The sequence below is a fragment of the Thermobia domestica genome, chromosome 3 (assembly GCF_964235325.1).
Source record: "Thermobia domestica chromosome 3, izTheDome1.hap1.1, whole genome shotgun sequence".
NCBI classification, from domain to species: Eukaryota; Metazoa; Arthropoda; class Insecta; order Zygentoma; family Lepismatidae; genus Thermobia; species Thermobia domestica.
In genome coordinates, this window is record NC_137456.1 from 158,524,004 (window position 1) to 158,543,017 (window position 19,014).

General features: G+C 35.6%; 1 protein-coding gene across 3 annotated transcripts in view; it reads right to left on the minus strand.

The window, feature by feature from the left end:
* mle (dosage compensation regulator mle) overlaps nt 1–19,014 on the minus strand; it is a 127,123-nt gene that overhangs the window by 51,496 nt on the left and 56,613 nt on the right. For all 3 annotated transcript variants that reach the window (XM_081751938.1, XM_081751937.1, XM_081751939.1), the window contains 3 exons: nt 15,967–16,206; nt 10,259–10,467; nt 2,417–2,531 (listed from right to left, as the gene is read on the minus strand). In XM_081751938.1, the coding sequence (XP_081608064.1) occupies nt 2,417–2,531; nt 10,259–10,467; nt 15,967–16,206 (564 nt within the window). The remainder of the gene's footprint in view (nt 1–2,416; nt 2,532–10,258; nt 10,468–15,966; nt 16,207–19,014) is intronic.

Consider the following 19,014-nt stretch of genomic DNA (forward strand, 5'->3'; position numbering starts at 1 on the left):
AATTGTGTTTCTTTCATACTACTATTTCTCCTTTTAGTACATTGTAGTCACCCTTCTAATCCTTTAGAAACGAATGTGTAATAGTTCGAAGTACCAGTTTTTTCTGCATTAAAAGTACATGGTACAGAGAATATGGCCATTGATTACTGTTTATTGGTACTTAAAGGGAACGTATTATTACAACTACTATTTTCGTGATATTTTTCGTCCGTATAATACTGAATATTGCTGTAGGCCAACGCTCTTCAACTGTCAGACAGTGCAGATCACATTAACGATTTCAGTGATGTTCGCGGGCCACTAAGTCCATTAAGAAGAGCTTCCATCACCGAAATCTGATAAAACATGAAGAAAAGTGACTGTAATTGGGCTATATCAAGGGATTATGATAAAATAGAAAGACAAACAATGTCTGCATATTTTATGAATTCCCACGATTTGACACAAACGTCTGAAATGATTAGAAAATTCATGAAACGAATTAAAATTACTTGACTTGGCTTTGTTGGTAAAGCATATACGGACGCTTCTGGCTGAATCTGTGGTGAATATTAGAAAACTGAAATAGTTAGGAAAGTAAAAGCTGTGGTAGCGTATATAAACTGCAAAAAAATACAGTCTTTAATAGGAAAATCTCCAGCGATTTTAAATAATTCCGTTTTGCATAGCTCTGCGAATATGATGAGATCCAATATCGTGATACGAAACAAAAGGTAAGTTGTGTATACATACAACGGTTCATGTTCTGAACACAGAACATCAATCCCGAAGATAAACAGCAGATAACGCAACATGTAGTACGAAGGAATATCATGTACACTCATGTCCAAAATTATTGTCGCATGTCTATAAATATGTTGTTGTAGGAATATAATTTGATAACGAATTCGCCCGGTATTTCTTATAATGTTAGTATGTGTATAAGAGGCAAAGACATGTATGTGGCATATTTCATGTTAAAAGAGCAGTAAATAAGAATAGAACGAAAATAAATCTTTCTTGTCCATTTAGCAACATTTTGTTTTACTCATTCTAATGCTCGTATTTATAATTCTTTTCCTATGAAATTTTCCACAAATATACATTTCCGGATTATCAGTATTAAAAGCACCCTGCAAAGTCATTATCAAATTATATTCTTACAAGAAGACAGTTATAGATATGCGACAATCATTTTGGACATGAGTGTACGTGATAAGTGGGTATGTTCTGCATGTAAAGTTACTTCAGGCCGCGGAAAGATTTACGATGTACACTGAAGCGTAGCGAAGATAATAATAATAATAATAATAATAATCACACTTATTAGAAAATATAGTGCCAGACATCGTAAAATTTCAAAAGGATGGAATTCTGTAACACTGTGATGCTTAATAAATAAATAAATTTAAAAAAAATCTGCTGTATGCCTCAAGTGTTAGTTAGAATATATAAATTAATCTTAATACTACTATCTGTCTAGTACCGTATATATTTCATTATGATCCATTCTCCACGGTAAAATCGTAATTTCACCCAATATTACCATACTGTTCGTAACGTTTACATTAATGTATAACAACTAGGGGCACGAGTTTTTCGCACTAAGAATTTGGGAATTTCTGGTTTCGTTTTTCGTATTTCGCGTTTTATAGCATTTTCCAAATAAAGGTTCACATTTTGTAGCTCTTCTGGAAAAGATATTACCTTACACTTTTACAATTGTTCCTTTTATTCATAGAACACTACAAAAATAAACCATTACTTGCTTAAGAACAAACTAAACTAAATTTTTTTCACTTTGACATTCTAAATTTCACTTATAGAAAATTATGTATATTTTTAAATCAAACTGAAGGAAAATCAGTAAATAAACTTACTAGGAATAGGAAAGTTTTGCCTCCTTCTGAAAACATATACGCACAAGTTACATTTAAGCATTAAACGTAAGCATGTTACATGTTTCCACATTTTCCTCTTTCATTGTTGTACGTTTGTCACTTATCAGTCCATACTTAAAGAAAGAAAGAAATAGAAAAAAAAAAAAATGGCATTGCTTGTTGGAAGAAACTGCATTTACAACAAACTTCATACAATCATCACTTCGAAACTCCCCATCCAGCTGCGACGGTGATTGCTAACGTGCAGCAAGTTTTCTATAGCCGTAACCGAATCACCCAAATTCACCGTTCATACCACGTTCTACCGTTCAGCGGAAAACTAGCGTTTTTAAATTAATGAAAACGTATTTTTAAAATTTCGCGTGATCTCGCGCAACGGAAACTAATGAAAATACACACAGAGTATTATAAAACGTCAAGAAACTGAAGATTACTTAATTCTGCCGCATTTCGTTTTATCGTGCATTGCGAATAACTTGTACCTCTAATAATAACGTTTAAGCTTATAGCATACTCAACCACTTGTAAATTCTTACCAAAAACTGGATGCTGTTTCAGATGACGCATGAGAGCAAATATCAAGTTCCAACCGGGTAAGAATATAAGAACTGCTCCAGGGATTTTCAAAGATTTGATGTACTTTAACAGCTCCTGTAGAAAGAGAGTACCATTAAAATGATAGAATAACGATATACTTCAATATCACATTACGAAGTGAAGCAGTATAGCTTTAACAACAGAATATTATCGTATGTAAGAAATGTGAAATTAAGCTATGAACTAAACATGAAGTTGTAACTACGCAATTCCGTATGATAAATTAAACCTGAAATTATTTTAACAAAACCAAAGTATACAGCCAATTACACTTTAAAAAAAAAAAAAAAAAAAAATCTATTTCAGTTTACGAAATATATCACAAATTTCAGTAGAATATTACTTTACTTGGTTGCTTTGGTATACAACTGGCAAAAAGTACTTGAAAAATAAAAAGAAACAAAGAAAGAAAAAAAACCCTCTTAGAATTATATTAACAGTGTTATCGTGAATGGAGCTTCGCCTATAAAAATATTTTGAAATTCCCTTGTAACTCCTAAAATAATAGATCAAAAACAGTATAAATAAATAAGAAATTAAAATTTTGAACGATGCAAATATCGACGGAAGGAAATTATTTGACACTTGACATATTCTGTAATACTATAGTGCGCCACAGATGACAAGATCGACGGAAAATATGCGAACTAAAAACAGTGTTGCAAATTTATGAATTCTAGTAGTTACTGTTATTATAAGAACTATATTGTGCTATTAATGCAGAAAGAAAAATGTTTAATTCCTTTGTGTTCATGTTATTCACTTCCCCTTCACTGTCGACTCGTACTCGAGAAATATATCCTTTTCTTTGTCGGCTGAACAATGAGGTCTATATAGCTATAATGAATATAAATACAATTGGTTATGATATGATCTTTTTTATTTGAGTTTAGCGTTCGTTTCAGCAGCAAGAGTATGTGGGACGCGGACCTACAGCTTATATTGGGATCCGAACCTCATAAGCTCCTACCGGGATTCGAACCGGGGTCTTCCGCGCCAAAAGTGCGTACGCTATTCACATAAACACAAGGGTGTTCTACAGTGAGTTATGAATAAAACTGATTCCTAAACATTTTCTCTTAATCTATAGGTAACTTTTTATTTTTATTTAGTATGCTTCAACAAGATCGTTTTATAGCCAGAAAAGGAACTGAACGAACGTTATAGCAAGGAAAGGTAAGCGAGTACTATGAGGCAGCTTAACTTAGGATTGAAAACATAAGCTCCCACAGGGAGTCAACCCATTACCTATTTAAACAATGTGAGAAGACAATCATTTAGTCATGATGGAGTATATTGCTTCTCTGGAATAGTTATTTAAGTAAGTGCATGATATTACGCAACAATTGAATGATTTTGCGAACAATAGAATTGTGTTATGTCAAAATAAAGATGCTGTGTTTATAGTAATTTAAGATTTAAGTTGATTTGAATTTTGTTTTTCTGTGTTTTATTGTTTTTGTAAGATAAAATGAAACAATGTCCTACATGATAAAGGATTACCGACAATCCGCATTCATAACAAAAATACGATTTTTCATTAAAATAATAAGAAATACAAATCTATTTCAGAGTATATCAGAGCATACGAATCCTTATTTTAAAATAGAATAATTATACGAAATTTTGTTAGTTCCTTCCAATTCCCTTTAGAAAGCCTGCTTGAAAACCTGCTACTCGCAGGAATACGAGGCAAACCCGAGATTTTAAAAAGAGAAATGCTTAACGAACAAATGTAGGGTAGTAGCTCCCTCATGCCTAAGCGGTTATCGACAGGAGCACATGTAGCTCGGATTCCTCGCTGCTAAAAAAGACGCTAATCATCAAATAAAAAAATCAATCAAAAATATAGGCTAGTGGTTAGCGATCTTTCTTAATGTGATGATCCCAAGCTCAAATCCGATGGCTATCCTGTCTGAGGTTTCTCCAGATGATTTCCTCAAGTTCCATCAAGCAAATCAATGACATTTTTCAGTGCAGTCACTGGCCAACTTCCTTCAACTTCGTCTTACACTGTTATAGGTTGTTTCTGTTTTCAGTATTAATTGGTGTCTCAGGCTGTATCAGAAAGTTGGTTAGCGTTTAGTATATGATCAATGTGCACTATTTTAAAACATATGAAGCATTCCGGGTAGTAATGGTGAACTCAACAAAACGATCTTAATTCAATTAGTTATTATATTATTATTATACTTCGGGTAAATAAAAAAGCTGGCCAGATGTTGAGTTTGTCCTTGGTATTTGAAACGCCCCATACTGTATGTAGTAAATTTGTATGAAATTAAAATAGTTGTTGAAAGTAATCTAAAGAGTCTTTTCTCGATTCTTAAAGATTTTTTTTTGTAAATACTGTTTTCTTAAAATACATGCAATGCTCCAAATAAGTTCTGAAATTCAGAGCAAATTTGCTTTATAATATTGTAGTATCTTTCCCCATCTCTCCGTTAACGTAGAGAAATGTTCTCAACTTTGCAACACTATTTTTCAGACTACAAGAAAGTGTCAACCAATAGGAGCTGCAAACACACTACCCACCCCCAACACGACTATCAACAGAGCTGAGTTGCCACATCTAACTTTAAGATACCCAACACGGCTGCCGACTAAAGAACAAACCATGTGGTATGCTTCAGTTTCTCTTCAAAGTCCGCGGCGCTCAGATGACACGTTTGCCTCAAAAATTACGGTTCATTTCATTCTTCTCAATAGAAAAAACAGGGGGGAAAAGGACTCCGTAATTATAAATAGGTTATTGCAAAGAATATGAATTTAAATTAAGTATATATATATATATATATATATATATATATATATATATATATATATATATATATATATATATATATTGCGAGGTTTCTCAACCTTGGACTCGCGAGAACATGAGGGTTGAAAAAATGAAATCTTCGTCGTACGATCATGTCAGCTAGTCTAAATAAGACGGTGAGGATGAGAAATGAATTAAATAGTGGAATAAAGTAGGAGGACACGGGAGAACCTCGAGGAAACACGTGCATGTTTCTCCATCACAAAGCTCACTTGGCCCGAGCTGGGATCGAAGGACCTCATGCACCATAGGTGAACGCTCTACCACTTTTTTTTCTTAAAGTTCGTCCTAACTGGGATACTATTTGACATGGACAGTTCGTGCAATTTCTGCGTAATCCAAACACGACAGGGACACGAACACAGAAAGGTCCAGGACAATTAAAAATCCGACTATGCCCCTCGGAGGGATTCGCACCCCCAGTGGACTGCCCCTCATGATCCGAAGCCGAACCCCTGAGACCACTTGGGTATTGCCACAGGCTTACCATTGAACCATCGCAGCCCGATATGAGGGTGAGAAGGAAGATGTGAATGATAAATGTAATTAGAGTCTAGCAGATTTTTTTTTTTTAATATTTTGAACTACTTTTGAGACATATTTTTATTTGTACACTTGTTTCTAAATACAAAAACATTGAAGAATTACGAGAATCGTTTTAAAAACAATTGGAATAAAAGAGGAATGAAATTCGTTAAAATCTGCAGATTTAAATACAAGAAAAATACAAATAGAACTTACAACTGTAAGCGATGAACAGCAATAACAATAATAATAATAATAAAAACTTTTAAACAGGAAATTAATTGTAAGGGTCGCAGGCAAGAGGGTGTGATAAAAGGGGGCTGTGTTGAGGGAGCCTAGACTACTGCATCATACGTCTTTCGTAGTCATTTATCTTCCGTGGTCTTTGTTTTAACGAAGTGCAAGAGAAATTAAATCAATTATAATAATGGAACAGCAGAATGCATACCTAAACGTGCCGGTATATAGGCCTAAAACGAGTAAAGAACTCATACAAATGCCTACACGGACGCTAGATACTAACAGACATACGCTAGTCTGAAAATCATTTTACAAAAAAAAAAACAAATTTTGTATCCACTACCAACACAATATTAAATGATCCTGAGTAAAAAGACTCTTTCGTCCTACTTTTTGACGTTCAGGTAAAACGAAGAGGGGAGGGACGGGGAAGAAGGGTAGGGTAAGAACGTGACAATGGCGACTTGCCAAACAGAAAGCGGAAAGTGTTCTGACCGCCTAGTTGATCCTAGCGCCGCCACTGAAATTGGAGTTCACACATCACATCATCAGTGTCTTACTATACCTCATTAACAAGGTTGTTCGCATAAAGTTCTACCTTTTTTTTTTTCTCCCCAAATAGCGGACTACGTCAGTTTATACATTTCAAATCCACATGTTAAACGGAATCTTTCTTGTCTTAAAAACAAAGGATGATAAATCCAAATTTCGGAATCCTCTAAACAGTAATATCGCAAGCGAGACAATCCACATCCAAGGTACCTTATAGCGTACAATACTATGATTATATGTCGTTTCAAATAAGTAGGAACAAAGTTACAACGATTCACAATTTAGCTTTATTTCAAAACATTGCTTTCATAAATCTTATATCCGATCACGTAGATGACTTTCAATAGACAAAGATAATAACGCCGTTTAAATAACTCTGATATCTCCAATCGTTCCCGAGACATGAAAAACATGGATAGATAGCTATACTGCTTAAAATGACTTATTTGAGGGAAATTTTGAAAATGATTATTATTTCCCTTTGCTTCTATACCATTACGGCAATAGTTTGGTAATTACAAGTTATTGCAATTGCATAATTTTAAGGAGTCTTGCAAACTTTACCAATGTTTACTGCTGTTGTAAACGGCTCTGAAATTTGGATGTTATGATTTTTTTCGCGTTATGTTTACTCTTCACTATTTTCTAGCAATATAATGTACAGAAGGAAGAGCAGAAAAAAGTGAGTAGCCTCCGGGTAGGCACAACGTTGGTCACGTGGTCACGAAATCGTATTAGTTGGCTGAAAGCTTAGTAAAGGAAAATACAGCAAATGGGATGGGTAGGCTAATAGGAGTACAGCGGAATGACGGAATACTAGATGAAGAGGAAAATTATTGAAGCATGGTGAATAGTTTAACCAACAATGATAATGTAGATATATATAAAAAAATAAATAAATAAAAAATGGATGACGAAGCAAAATGAGAATATGAGGAAAGGAGAAATACCGTAAACTATCGTAAGTAAAATAATAATATAGTAAAAATAAAAACGGAGTGAGTGTCGTGAGGCAAAGTATTATAGATAGTTAAGACAAGGGTATCCGGTTTACGGAAACGATGTTAATGTGTCTGTCCATCTCTGCTTGGGACACATGCGAAAGATGTGACCAAATGTACTGTTGTGATAGGTTGCGCGTTCTGGGACTGGTACACGGGGAACTTTTGAGAACTGCAAAAGTATCGCGAATTGAAAGAAGAGTTACACTTTTGCCAATACAAGACTGAATGGTGGTAGGGTTGCCAACTTTGGAAAATAAAATTACCGGCATCCTCTCAAAATTAACTATGATAGACCTAAGTGTTAAGTATCTCTGTTCGGAACTATACATGGGGAGGAAAAGTACTATCGTGGACAGAAGTGCATTAGCACCTGTATTCTGCATATCCTTAGTACATTCACTAATAAACTTAATAGATACATTGTGCAAAAAATGAGAAACTGAAGTCAGTATTGATCATTTTATGGTATTTACCAGTAATTGGCACTTCTTTAAAATTATCGAAACAAGTGAACAAAAGTATATTAAGCCTTATGTTACAATTTTGGATTTCACATTATTGTCACATAAGGCTTAATTTGAATTACTCTTTACAGGAAATTGCTTTAAGAAGTCCTAAGGAAGTAAGTTGAAAGTTTAAGGAAAAATGTCATATGCAGACCTAAAGACGTGAAACTAAACAATGCAACTAACATTGTACTAACGAAATGCCTAAACGTTATTTGCCAACAGTCGATAGACAATTTAAATTTATCGCTATATTTATGCCAGATAATTATGACAAATTATACACTTCTGTCTCTATTGTTGAAAGCAGTGTTTCAAATAAAATTTAATTATCAAGTTTCTTAAATGTTAAATAAATGAGAAAAAACTGCCATAGCTTTTAAAAAAAATCGCTTAATGTATAACACAACGGGCATTTGTATTTGTAAAGGCACTGTTGAAGATGTTCGAGGTTTTATGCTGTATTACAGACTTCAAAATACTGGTCATAAAGGGGCTGGTAACAAGTTTGTACCACTCACCGGCCATAATCAAAATAACAGCAATGTTTCCGACCAGGCCAGTTGGCAATCCTAAACGGTGGATGCATTTCAAAAATAGTAAACGAGGCTGGAAAATTTGCAATTATTGAAATGACAAGAAGTGTGCGTTTTGTTTGTAATGGGATGTTAGGGGTCAAAGTAACACCGAAAATCATATAGGTGTACATATGGGAATTATTTTAATGAAGATCTTTCAACGAACCAGTTTTCGTGATGAGCATGAGATTGGGGGAGGATGCTTCGGTGAATAATTTTACAGCATGTCAAACTCTTTCTGGTTTCACATGAGATGTTGAGTAGCGACTGAGATAACAGATATTTTTTAATTGTGAAATTTTTCAAAAAACAAACTGAGAAGTTGAATCAAGATTTTTGATGCGTTTTTGAGATAAGGGCGTGTGTTGGAAAATTCTGCAAGTTCATTGAGGCCATGGGCAAGTGGATATTCTCTAAACCTTATCAGTGAACACTTCAGTCATGAAAAAACATTGGAAATAATAATGAGCCACTATAAAATCCCCTACTCCCAACTTCCATTACCCAATATCATACATCCTTCAATCTTCTGAAGCTAATGAATCTTGCTTACCCCCATATTAATCATCTCATCTAAAACCGAAAAGGTGCTCTGGGCTCGCCTTAAGATAGATTACCGAAGGTATCCCAAAGCCTCTACACTCATTATAAGAACTGATTTCTTGAAAGATTCCACAATTCCAACGCCAGTAATCTAAATGTAAAAACCGATCCAATATTCGATACCAATTTGACCGTCCAACACCCAATCACACTGTCCTATTCTAGTAACTAATGTTCTTCCAGTCTAATTTACATCATTAAATGAAACCACTGTCCAGCGTTCTTACATCGGCAAGGACAATCTATCAGGATACACAACCAATCATAACAATACAATTTGACCACACTTTCTGTGTAATTATCATAGAAACTCCGCTTTGGTTTTTCCCCATACTCCTCAGAAAGAGACTGCAAGACATATCCTTTCTGCGAACCGTCCCAGTCCTAACCTCTGTAATATGAAACCTCACTCAGTTTACTACATATTTTTTCAACCTTTTCAACTTCTATCATCACTTTATGTTTTACATATTGTTATTATGATTTATTTCTCCCACACTTTTCATTCTACCTTACCCATTTTTCATGATTTCTCGTTTATTTCTACATTAATTTTCATGTTTCAATCTATTTTTATTTTTATTTTGCTCTTCTTTACTGCTACCAACTTGCTCGTTTTACTACTTTAATCTTCGACTGAACTCTCATCTACTTACAGCCTTGCCTGATAATACTATCTCGTAAGCTTGTAATTTCAATGTGGCGCTCATCCTGATGTTTTTTAACTTTCCCCTTGCTCTTTATTTTATTCCTTTCTATCCAATAAAGCGATTTAATGTAAAAGAGCTACTGTATGCTTCTTCCTTTATGATTATGTTTTCACTATTTTCTAGTAATTCATTTTTATTTCACTTTGGGATTTCTTTCTTTCAACTATATATAAGTGATACAAAAGAAAAACGATATAATTAATTGCACTTGTCTATATAAGTGAAAGATATAAAATTACCTCAATAAGCTCAAAACTTATTTCCTTTTCCGTTAACTGAGACATCGCATTCTTTGTCTGTACGCTATAATCGCCAGTTACAACTTTGTTCATATTCTCTTCAGCTTCCTCCCCGGTGGTCTCATCGGCTTCCTTGTCTTTTCTGCGTTTCTTGTTGTCTATGGGAGGAACGAAGTTAACCATCTGGATGCAATCTTCCAAGAAATACTCTGGAAAAAGAAATTTTGTATTTCAATGTAATTTTTACGACTATATAAATGCAAATTAATAGAAAAGATATTTTAAAAGTGAAAAATATATATTTATATAAGAAATTACATATAAGAAATATATTACGAAATAATGGAAAGTGATATAACAATGTCAGTCACATTTAGGAAAATCAGGTATCCCACTTGTTTGGCGAGAACGAATTCCCTGACTTTACCAGGTCACGATTCACAAACTGCTAGATCTATATATAACGTAGAAAAGCAACTATATTTTTCCCGACCAGGAGGTTTCTCATTTACTATCCGTATACTGTGCAAAGGGGTGGTGGTATGTAGGTATGTAGATAGAAAAATTCTGCAAAAATTTAACTATTTTATAAAATACCCCTTATCAAATAGCCGGGTAAGTCAAAAAGACTAATGGGTTCTGTGAACTAAAAGTCTGCACTTAAAATTCCCTGGCTTTTTCAGGCCTTCCAGGTCGGTGGGAACCCTGAAAATAATACGACGATAAAGGTAACAGTGGCAAAGATAAAACAGTTGTACGGGAAACAGACTGAATATAAGAAAGTAGGATATTAGAGATGGTTAGGAGTGCTGTCTGCTGACAAAATAATACTCTTTCCATTCATTTCTAAGGCCGAGGAGCCTGAGTGAAGTAATTTGAGAAAATCCATTGTTAATGTAAACCCTTGAAGCTCTATCTTTAAATAGACTCAAGAGGTACTCTTCTTGCGCTTCTGTATCGTTACTTTTTTTTTTTTTTTTAATAATACCAAAAGTCATTTGTTTGCTGACTGTTGTAAGCATTCTTAAGATATAACTTTAAAAAAAAAAATGACAATTTACACTAGTGGACAGGAACATCTTGAACCTTCGAGTGAAGGTTTTCACATATATATTTTTTCTGGTCACAACGTTGAAAATCTCAATCGTGCTATTCAAACATTAGGGCTACATTCATATACTGTATATGATAAAATAATAATAATCTATAACTATTGGGAAAGGTATGAGATCATAGGTAATTTACGCAATTTTCATTAATCGCCATTGTTGCGAGGAGGAAAAAAAGTGAAAAAGGACTTCTTGTTTGCCCCTCACGAAGAGTGACTGACTGTGTCAATCGAAATATTGGCAAGACACATTACTAGCAGAGTAATTTAAGATATTAAAATGTGTTCCATACGCTCGATAAGTAATCATGTTTCTCCAACTGCTTCCCAGAATGCTTATATCAGGACTGAATTTTGATTACATCATTCGAATGGAAAAAATATCGTATGCCTCTTTCAATGAACGGTGAAGATTCTTTTGGTCCCTTTCACTTCACTAATGCTGTTGTTGCTCTATCTTTTAGCGTTTTGAAAGACCTGACGTTGAACTTTCATTGTATCTGGCATTACATTCTTTCAGTCTACTGTTTCTGTATTTTCCTTTTCGTTATACCTATACTCGCAGAAACGTCTCGGCACGCGCTTGAAGCTTCACAGACAATTGCGGAATCCATCAAATTGCTGAAGAACTTCCAAATATCCTTTTAAAATTTTTCTCTGTGCACTTTGGGAAGAATTAATGTGTTGAAATTACGCTTTCGGGAAATGTTTCTAATTTATCTAAACAAAGAAATAAAGGCATGTCTATCAATTACGAAGGATCATTATTGTTTTGATATCCTTTCTAAGTGGCATTTCAACATGATGTAACTAAGCTAGTTTTTCAAAGAATCAACACTGTAATTTTTCTTTCCCATGTTCAATGAAAAGTTGATTTCTATTACCCTATTATTGTCACTGGAACATGAGATTGATGGTCTGAGAAAAAAAATCCAAACGTTAGCTTTGGTTTTGAGTGTGTCGTATTTGAGCGCATTGAGTGCCTTTTGTATTTTCGCGGTATAGAATTTCTTGGATCCGACCACAGACAGGAAACTAACAAACTGTATACTTATTTCGTATTTTTACGCTCATCTCTTTCAAGCTACTCTCCTTATCCTTTTACCTAGGAAAATGGCAAGCTTTTTTTATAAATCCTAAATTTATTGGAAGATTTCCTTTTTCTATAACACGTATTACATTTTATATTTTACAAAAACCAAGAACTATAGTCGACCCCGACAAAACTGGCATTGGTGTTACAAATTTAAAGAAACTATAATCGGGGTGCTTCTGCTTTGATACCTGCACATTTCATTTCTTTCGACTATACACTGCTATTTTTCTAAAGTTGGAATTTCCTGTTCTTCAGGCCATTAAAACCTATTACCATTATATAATTCATTTTCAGGAAAATTTGATAATACTCAAGTACGACACTATAGAACTCTTTTACCCATTACACCTTTCTGCATCTTTGGCTACCTGAATCTGAAATAATAGTAAACTACCTACATTTAATGCTTCTCCATTTTGTAAATTTGTGCCGTAAGTCCTTGGTTCGATCGCAGCTCGCGGCAAGTGAACTTTATGGTGGACAAACATCATGTGCGTGGGTTTTCTTGGGGTTCTCCTGTTTCCTCCCACTTTCTTCATTCCACCATTTCCTTCATTTCTCATAATCACCGTCTCCTTTAGCCTAGTCAGCATAAGCGTGGGACGTAAAACTTAAAAGATTTCATTTCATTTCTAGTTTGTAAGTTTCCACAGGCGGACACGATGAATATAAAGCATTAAGGGTAGTATGGTCACATTCAACCAAAGTTACAATTAATCTCAACGGTCGGAAATTACATTTGAAAAGTTCGAGTAGTAATACCACACTGCTTCTAGGTAGGTAGTTCACGTCCCAAATGTATAGTTTGTGAACTCGATCTTCTTTCCCACAGAAAATACAGTTTCAAATATTTTGAGCATTTTCACGAAACAAGCTTTTGCTGGGTTCGCTCTTACCACCACATACACGACTCATATAATCGTTTAATCGATTTTATGAAAATGAGGTCAACGCTAAAATTTAGATTTCACAATTAAAAAAAAAACATAGCGTGTCTGTAAAAAGAAAATGGAAGATGACATTTCTTGCCTTTCGTTGTCAACAACAATGGCACAAATCACTGTTTTAACCATTAACGTTATTGGTTAAACTTTAAGGTATACTGTCATATTTAAAAATGCTGGAGAACTAAGGAGTAATATAGTTTTCAATAACTTGTGAAACCATTATTGTGTACATGTCATGTCACATATCTAGTTGTATAAAGCAGTACTCAATGATGAGTTTTTAGGAAACTAGTTGTCCCCACTCGTATTATTTTATAATTTAAATAAGTAGATATATCCACAATTACAAATACAGCCTACTAAAATTTTCTTCAACTATATATATATATATATATATATATATATACAGTGTGGCCCATTTTAATCTTTCCACGGAAATATCTCGAAAACGGTTGAACATAAATGAACTGAACAAAAACTCAAATAGAAAATACCATGGCGCAATCGAATGGTGATGTCGCGATACCTCCCAGGGCCGCTCTTCAAGAGGGCCCGGGGCCCAACTTTAAAATTTTAAATGGAAACATGGGGCGAGTGATACCTCATTTGATAAATCTATAAAAACTAAAAAGCGGTGTAGTAAAAGATTTTTCTTATCGGTCACCGTATTCAAAATGGCCGCCAAGATATGTTCATATATGTTTAGACCTGTATCAGATAAACGTCCAGTAAGTAGCACTAATATGAAAACGGTTGAAGATAAATAAACCAAACAAAAACTCAAATACGAAAACCTTGGGACAAATCGAATGATGATGTCGCGGTGCTCCCCAGGGCCGCCTTTCACGAAGGCCCAGGCCCAACTAAACGAAAATATAGGTCATGTGATACCTCGTTCGATAGATCTTCATACACTAAACAGCGTTGTGGCGTTCATATGGGTCACAGTTTTCAAAATGGCCGCCAAGGCATGGTGCCTATATCAGATAAAACGTCCAGTACCACTAATATGAAAACGGTTGAAGATAATAACGGATGAACAGAATAAAACTCCTATAAAAAATTACAGAGGGTATTTATCATTCCAGGGCTCGAAAATGTTGCAACAGAGGAGATGATGATTAGAGTAAAGGTGCCATAATGCAAAGGAGGAAATTTAGAATCTAGAAAATTATCGTTCCAATGTCCTCCGTAAGTGGGTGAAGCGGGACGAGATGGAACGGTGAAATTGCAAATGAGAACCTTAGTTTTTGCAAATTGTGTCTACACAACAAAATTATCTGAAATGTATTTTTATAACAAATAGATGTCTGTAATGGAAAAAAAAAGTAGATAAAATTCTTGTTAAATAGTACCTTCCATTTTGATTGCAGGCAATGATTTGTGCAAAAATGAATCAACTGAAATGCGAAACCAATTTGTCGAATGCAATTTTAGAACGTGTGCAAACGTTGGTTTTGCTCAAAAGTCGTCTGCACAATATTGGTTCATTACAGTACCAGTCACTTGTACACCGAAGTGTTTCAGAGAAACCATACCTATTGCAAGTAAAAGTGGGATTCTCATTTGAGATTTTACCATTCATTTCCGCTTCACCCACTTACGGAGGGAGCTCGGTAAGATAATTTTCTAAGAATTAGATTTCCTCTTTAGCATTATGTCACTTATATTTTAATAATATTTTTCTCCGTTGGATTATTCTCGAGGTGTGGAATGATAAATACCCTCTGTTATTTCCTATACGAGTTTTATCCTGTTCATTTATCTCCAACCGTTTTCATATTAGTGGTACTGGACGTTTTATCTGATACAGGCACTATGTCTTGGCGGCCATTTTGAATACGGTGACCGATATGAAAAATCTTTTGCCACATGGCTTTTTAAAGATCTATCGAACGAGGTGTCACTCGCCCCAAGTTTCCATTTAAAATTTTAAAGTTGAGCCCCGGGCCCCCTTGAAGAGCGGCCCTATGGGGCACCGCGACATCACCATTCGATTTGCCCCATGGTATTTCCTATTTGAGTTTTCGTTCGGTTCATTTATGTTCAAGGTATTTCCGTGGAAAGATTAAAATGGGCCACCCTGTATATAAGAATTAGCTAAGACTTACTTTTTAAAAAATCGCATACCTTTTCCTGATCAAATCAAGATCCTAGATTATTTCTGACATTTTGAAGGTTATAGAAGTTTGGGACACTTTAAAATAACGTTACTATCACGGCACACACGAGAGGCTCTTCATATGAAGGGTAAGGGGAAAAAGGAAGGAATGTCACAATACTGGATTTTATAGAAAACGGCGCTTTAGTATTAAAACCGCGTACAAAATCAATAGGGTTACTCAAATCTTTTATTCCTTTTTACGTAGACATTTCTACATCTACGCTTGCATACATATACAGTCAGATAGTATCAAGATTCACGAACAGATAGGACAAAGCACCCGTTAAAGCACACACATGGACATTCCTTGTTTTTCCCCTTACCCTTTATATTATGTATTGAAAGCACTTCACAAGTATTTTAAAACTTTATTCACCAGTAAAAGTGACTTACCTTGAACTGGGAAGGCTCTACCAGGTATCTCCACAACAGGACATTTATTGAAGTATTCGCTGAAGAGAGTTGTATCGATTGTGGCAGACATCAGAATAAGACGAAGATCTGGATAGGTATGAATCATATCACGCAGTACAACCATGATAAAGTCAGAGTTTACATCTCTCTCGTGAATTTCATCCACAATTACATGCGATACTCCTCGTAGTCCGTTCTCCAATTTACGAAGAAGAACTCCTATATAAGTCAAGACATTCAAAGGTAATCCAGTATACTGATTACAACACAGAAATATCGAAAATTCAAAGATATTTATAGTGAAATGCAACAAAATTTCATATATATATATATATATATATATATATATATATATATAAACTACGTAACTTCTACTGCGTACCATCAACAATCCCCTTTTGTTATTATTTCTCAGTACAAATTAGCTTTGTATATATGCGTATGTGCATAATTATTCAGCTGGAAGTAGATAAATACCTTCCTCTTTTTGGTTAAATCATCTTTTCAACTAAATTCCATTCGCCAAATTATCTTTCTCCACAATAAAATTCGCTAATTTTTCTGAAGTTCCAAACATACTTCATAGATATGTGACAGGAAACCAGGGTAATTGCAGTCTCTTGATTAAAAAGCAAATGAGTGAACCATACGCATGTTACCAACTTTGTTACATTTTTATTTCCAAGTGCAATTATTTGTATGGGAATTGAACGATTTTTTAAAGCACTGACGTTGTGAAGAGTGAGAACCTACAATTAAATGTGAGATCAGAATCACATGCTCTCCTACAGAAAATAGAATCTGCTTCTCCCGTATGAAAAGCACGAACGCTAACCACAGTCGCGATGGAGCATAAAAAAACTACAATACATATACACTAAAATTTTCAGTTTATTCAGCATAAATAGAACTGCCAGTTATCAGATAACCGCTTGACGCAAAGAGGTGTATGTAACGTAACAAAGAACATACAAGGAGTTTAATAATTACGAACTAGTTTCTAAGTGCTAAGCACCTTAATGTTCATTTATTTTTTCTTTAAGTATTGTTTCGGAAAACTATCTTGTCGACACAAAGATTTAAAAAGCTTGACTAGAACGGCTTTCCCAAACTGTGGTTCTTCTCCAAAAAAGATCGAAAAGATAAAGTTCAAATGAATTGCCTACCATACAATGTAATTGAATACTTCAAACTTGTATATGTTATTCAAATAACAAATTATACTATTTAACAAGGTAAAGGTCATACAAAATCTAAAAGCTTATATATGTATTATTACAAAATATTCCTGAAACCTTTCAATTATTAAAAGAAACTACAATGTATTCTTCAATTCATACCAATATAAAAAGCATTAAGTATACTGGTATATGCTTAAAACAAGTATAATTATATTTTTGCATAAACAAGAAACGAATATTCTTTCAAAACGGACAAGAAAATTGCAGTCCGTACGTGTCCCTAATAATAGTACCACCATCTTGAAAAATATGAGAAACGCTGGTTTCAAACACAAGGAACTGGCACTGTAATGAACTCAATGAAAAAAATAAATGGTACTGGCTAAGGACAGCATGACACCTTACTGAGTTCTAATTACAATAACTGAATCGAATTTGTATGTCACAAATGCAAACTAATTCCCTCTGAACATGTCGCTTCTTTCCTGAATGGGAAGGGGGGGCGAGAGAAAGGAGAGTTGCCTTTTAATAATTTTAGATACCTCAGAGTAAGAAGCTACATGTATGACTCAAGTTTGGGACTCCAATATCTTCCCATAAATGAAATTATTGTGTTCACTGATGCAAACCAGTGGTATGGACGTTTTCGATTTGTATCGAGTCTTACACAAGACCCCAGATTTGATAATAAGAAGATATGCTGTTTATGAAATTTTATGTGACATATACAGATGGTTATCAGAAAAATGGAAACACCTGTAGTGGTGTAGCAACACGTCAGATGTATGGGTTGGCAGTGGTGTCGTGGCGCCCGCAGCGCCGGACCGCTGGTGGTGGTGTGTTAGGTCGTTTCCATACTACGTCAGGCGCAGTGGAACAGCAGTGTCCAGTGGCTGCAGCAGACGGAGGTAGTGTAAAATGGGAGACCTCTCAGATTTTCAAAGAGGGCAAATTGTTGGTGCGCGGTTATGTTGAGTGACTGTGACGGCAGTGGCTACTGTGTTAGGTGTGTCGCGTGGGACAGTGTCGAAGGTGATGACGGCCTACACAACACACGGGAAAACCACATCGGGGAAGCGGAACAGTGGGCGGAAGAAAATCATGAGTGACAGGTAACGCCGGGTATTAAAGCGCATTGTCAGGCAGAACCGTCGTGCCACTGCGGAGCAAGTGACGGAGGAACTCAATCAGCACCTCCCCCACCCTGTTTCGACAATCACAGTCCGCCGCGAATTACATGACATGAACTTACGGGGTCGTGTTGCACGAGCCAAACCGCTCATCAGGGACCATAACGCTTTCCCACGTCACAAATGGTGCCGCGACCATGCAACTTGGACCATTGAGGACTGGAAACGTGTGATATGGTCGGATGAGTCATCCTTCACCCTATTCCTAACCACGGGCCGTGTTTATGTGTAGAGAACGCCCAAAGAAGCTTATGATCTGCAGTGTCTCCGCCCAATTGTGAAACATGGCGGCGACTCGGTGGTGCTGTGGGTCGCCATATCATGGTTTTCATTGGGTCCTGTGGTCACACTTAGCGGACGAATCACTGCCAACGATTATGTCGCAATTTTAGGAGACCACTTGCATCCTATGGTCCGGATGTTGTTCCCGGACAATGACGCCATCTTCCAGGATGATAATGCACCCATTCTGGCGTTGTTGCAGCGTGATTTGAGGAACATCGGGATGAAGTTCAACACCTCCCCTGGCCCGCTCAATCCCCAGATCTCAACATAATTGAACATCTGTGGTCAGTCTTGGAAACAAGACTCCGGCGACGATTTCCACCTCCATCCTCTCTCACAAAATTGGCCGATGCCCTGCACGAGGAATGGTG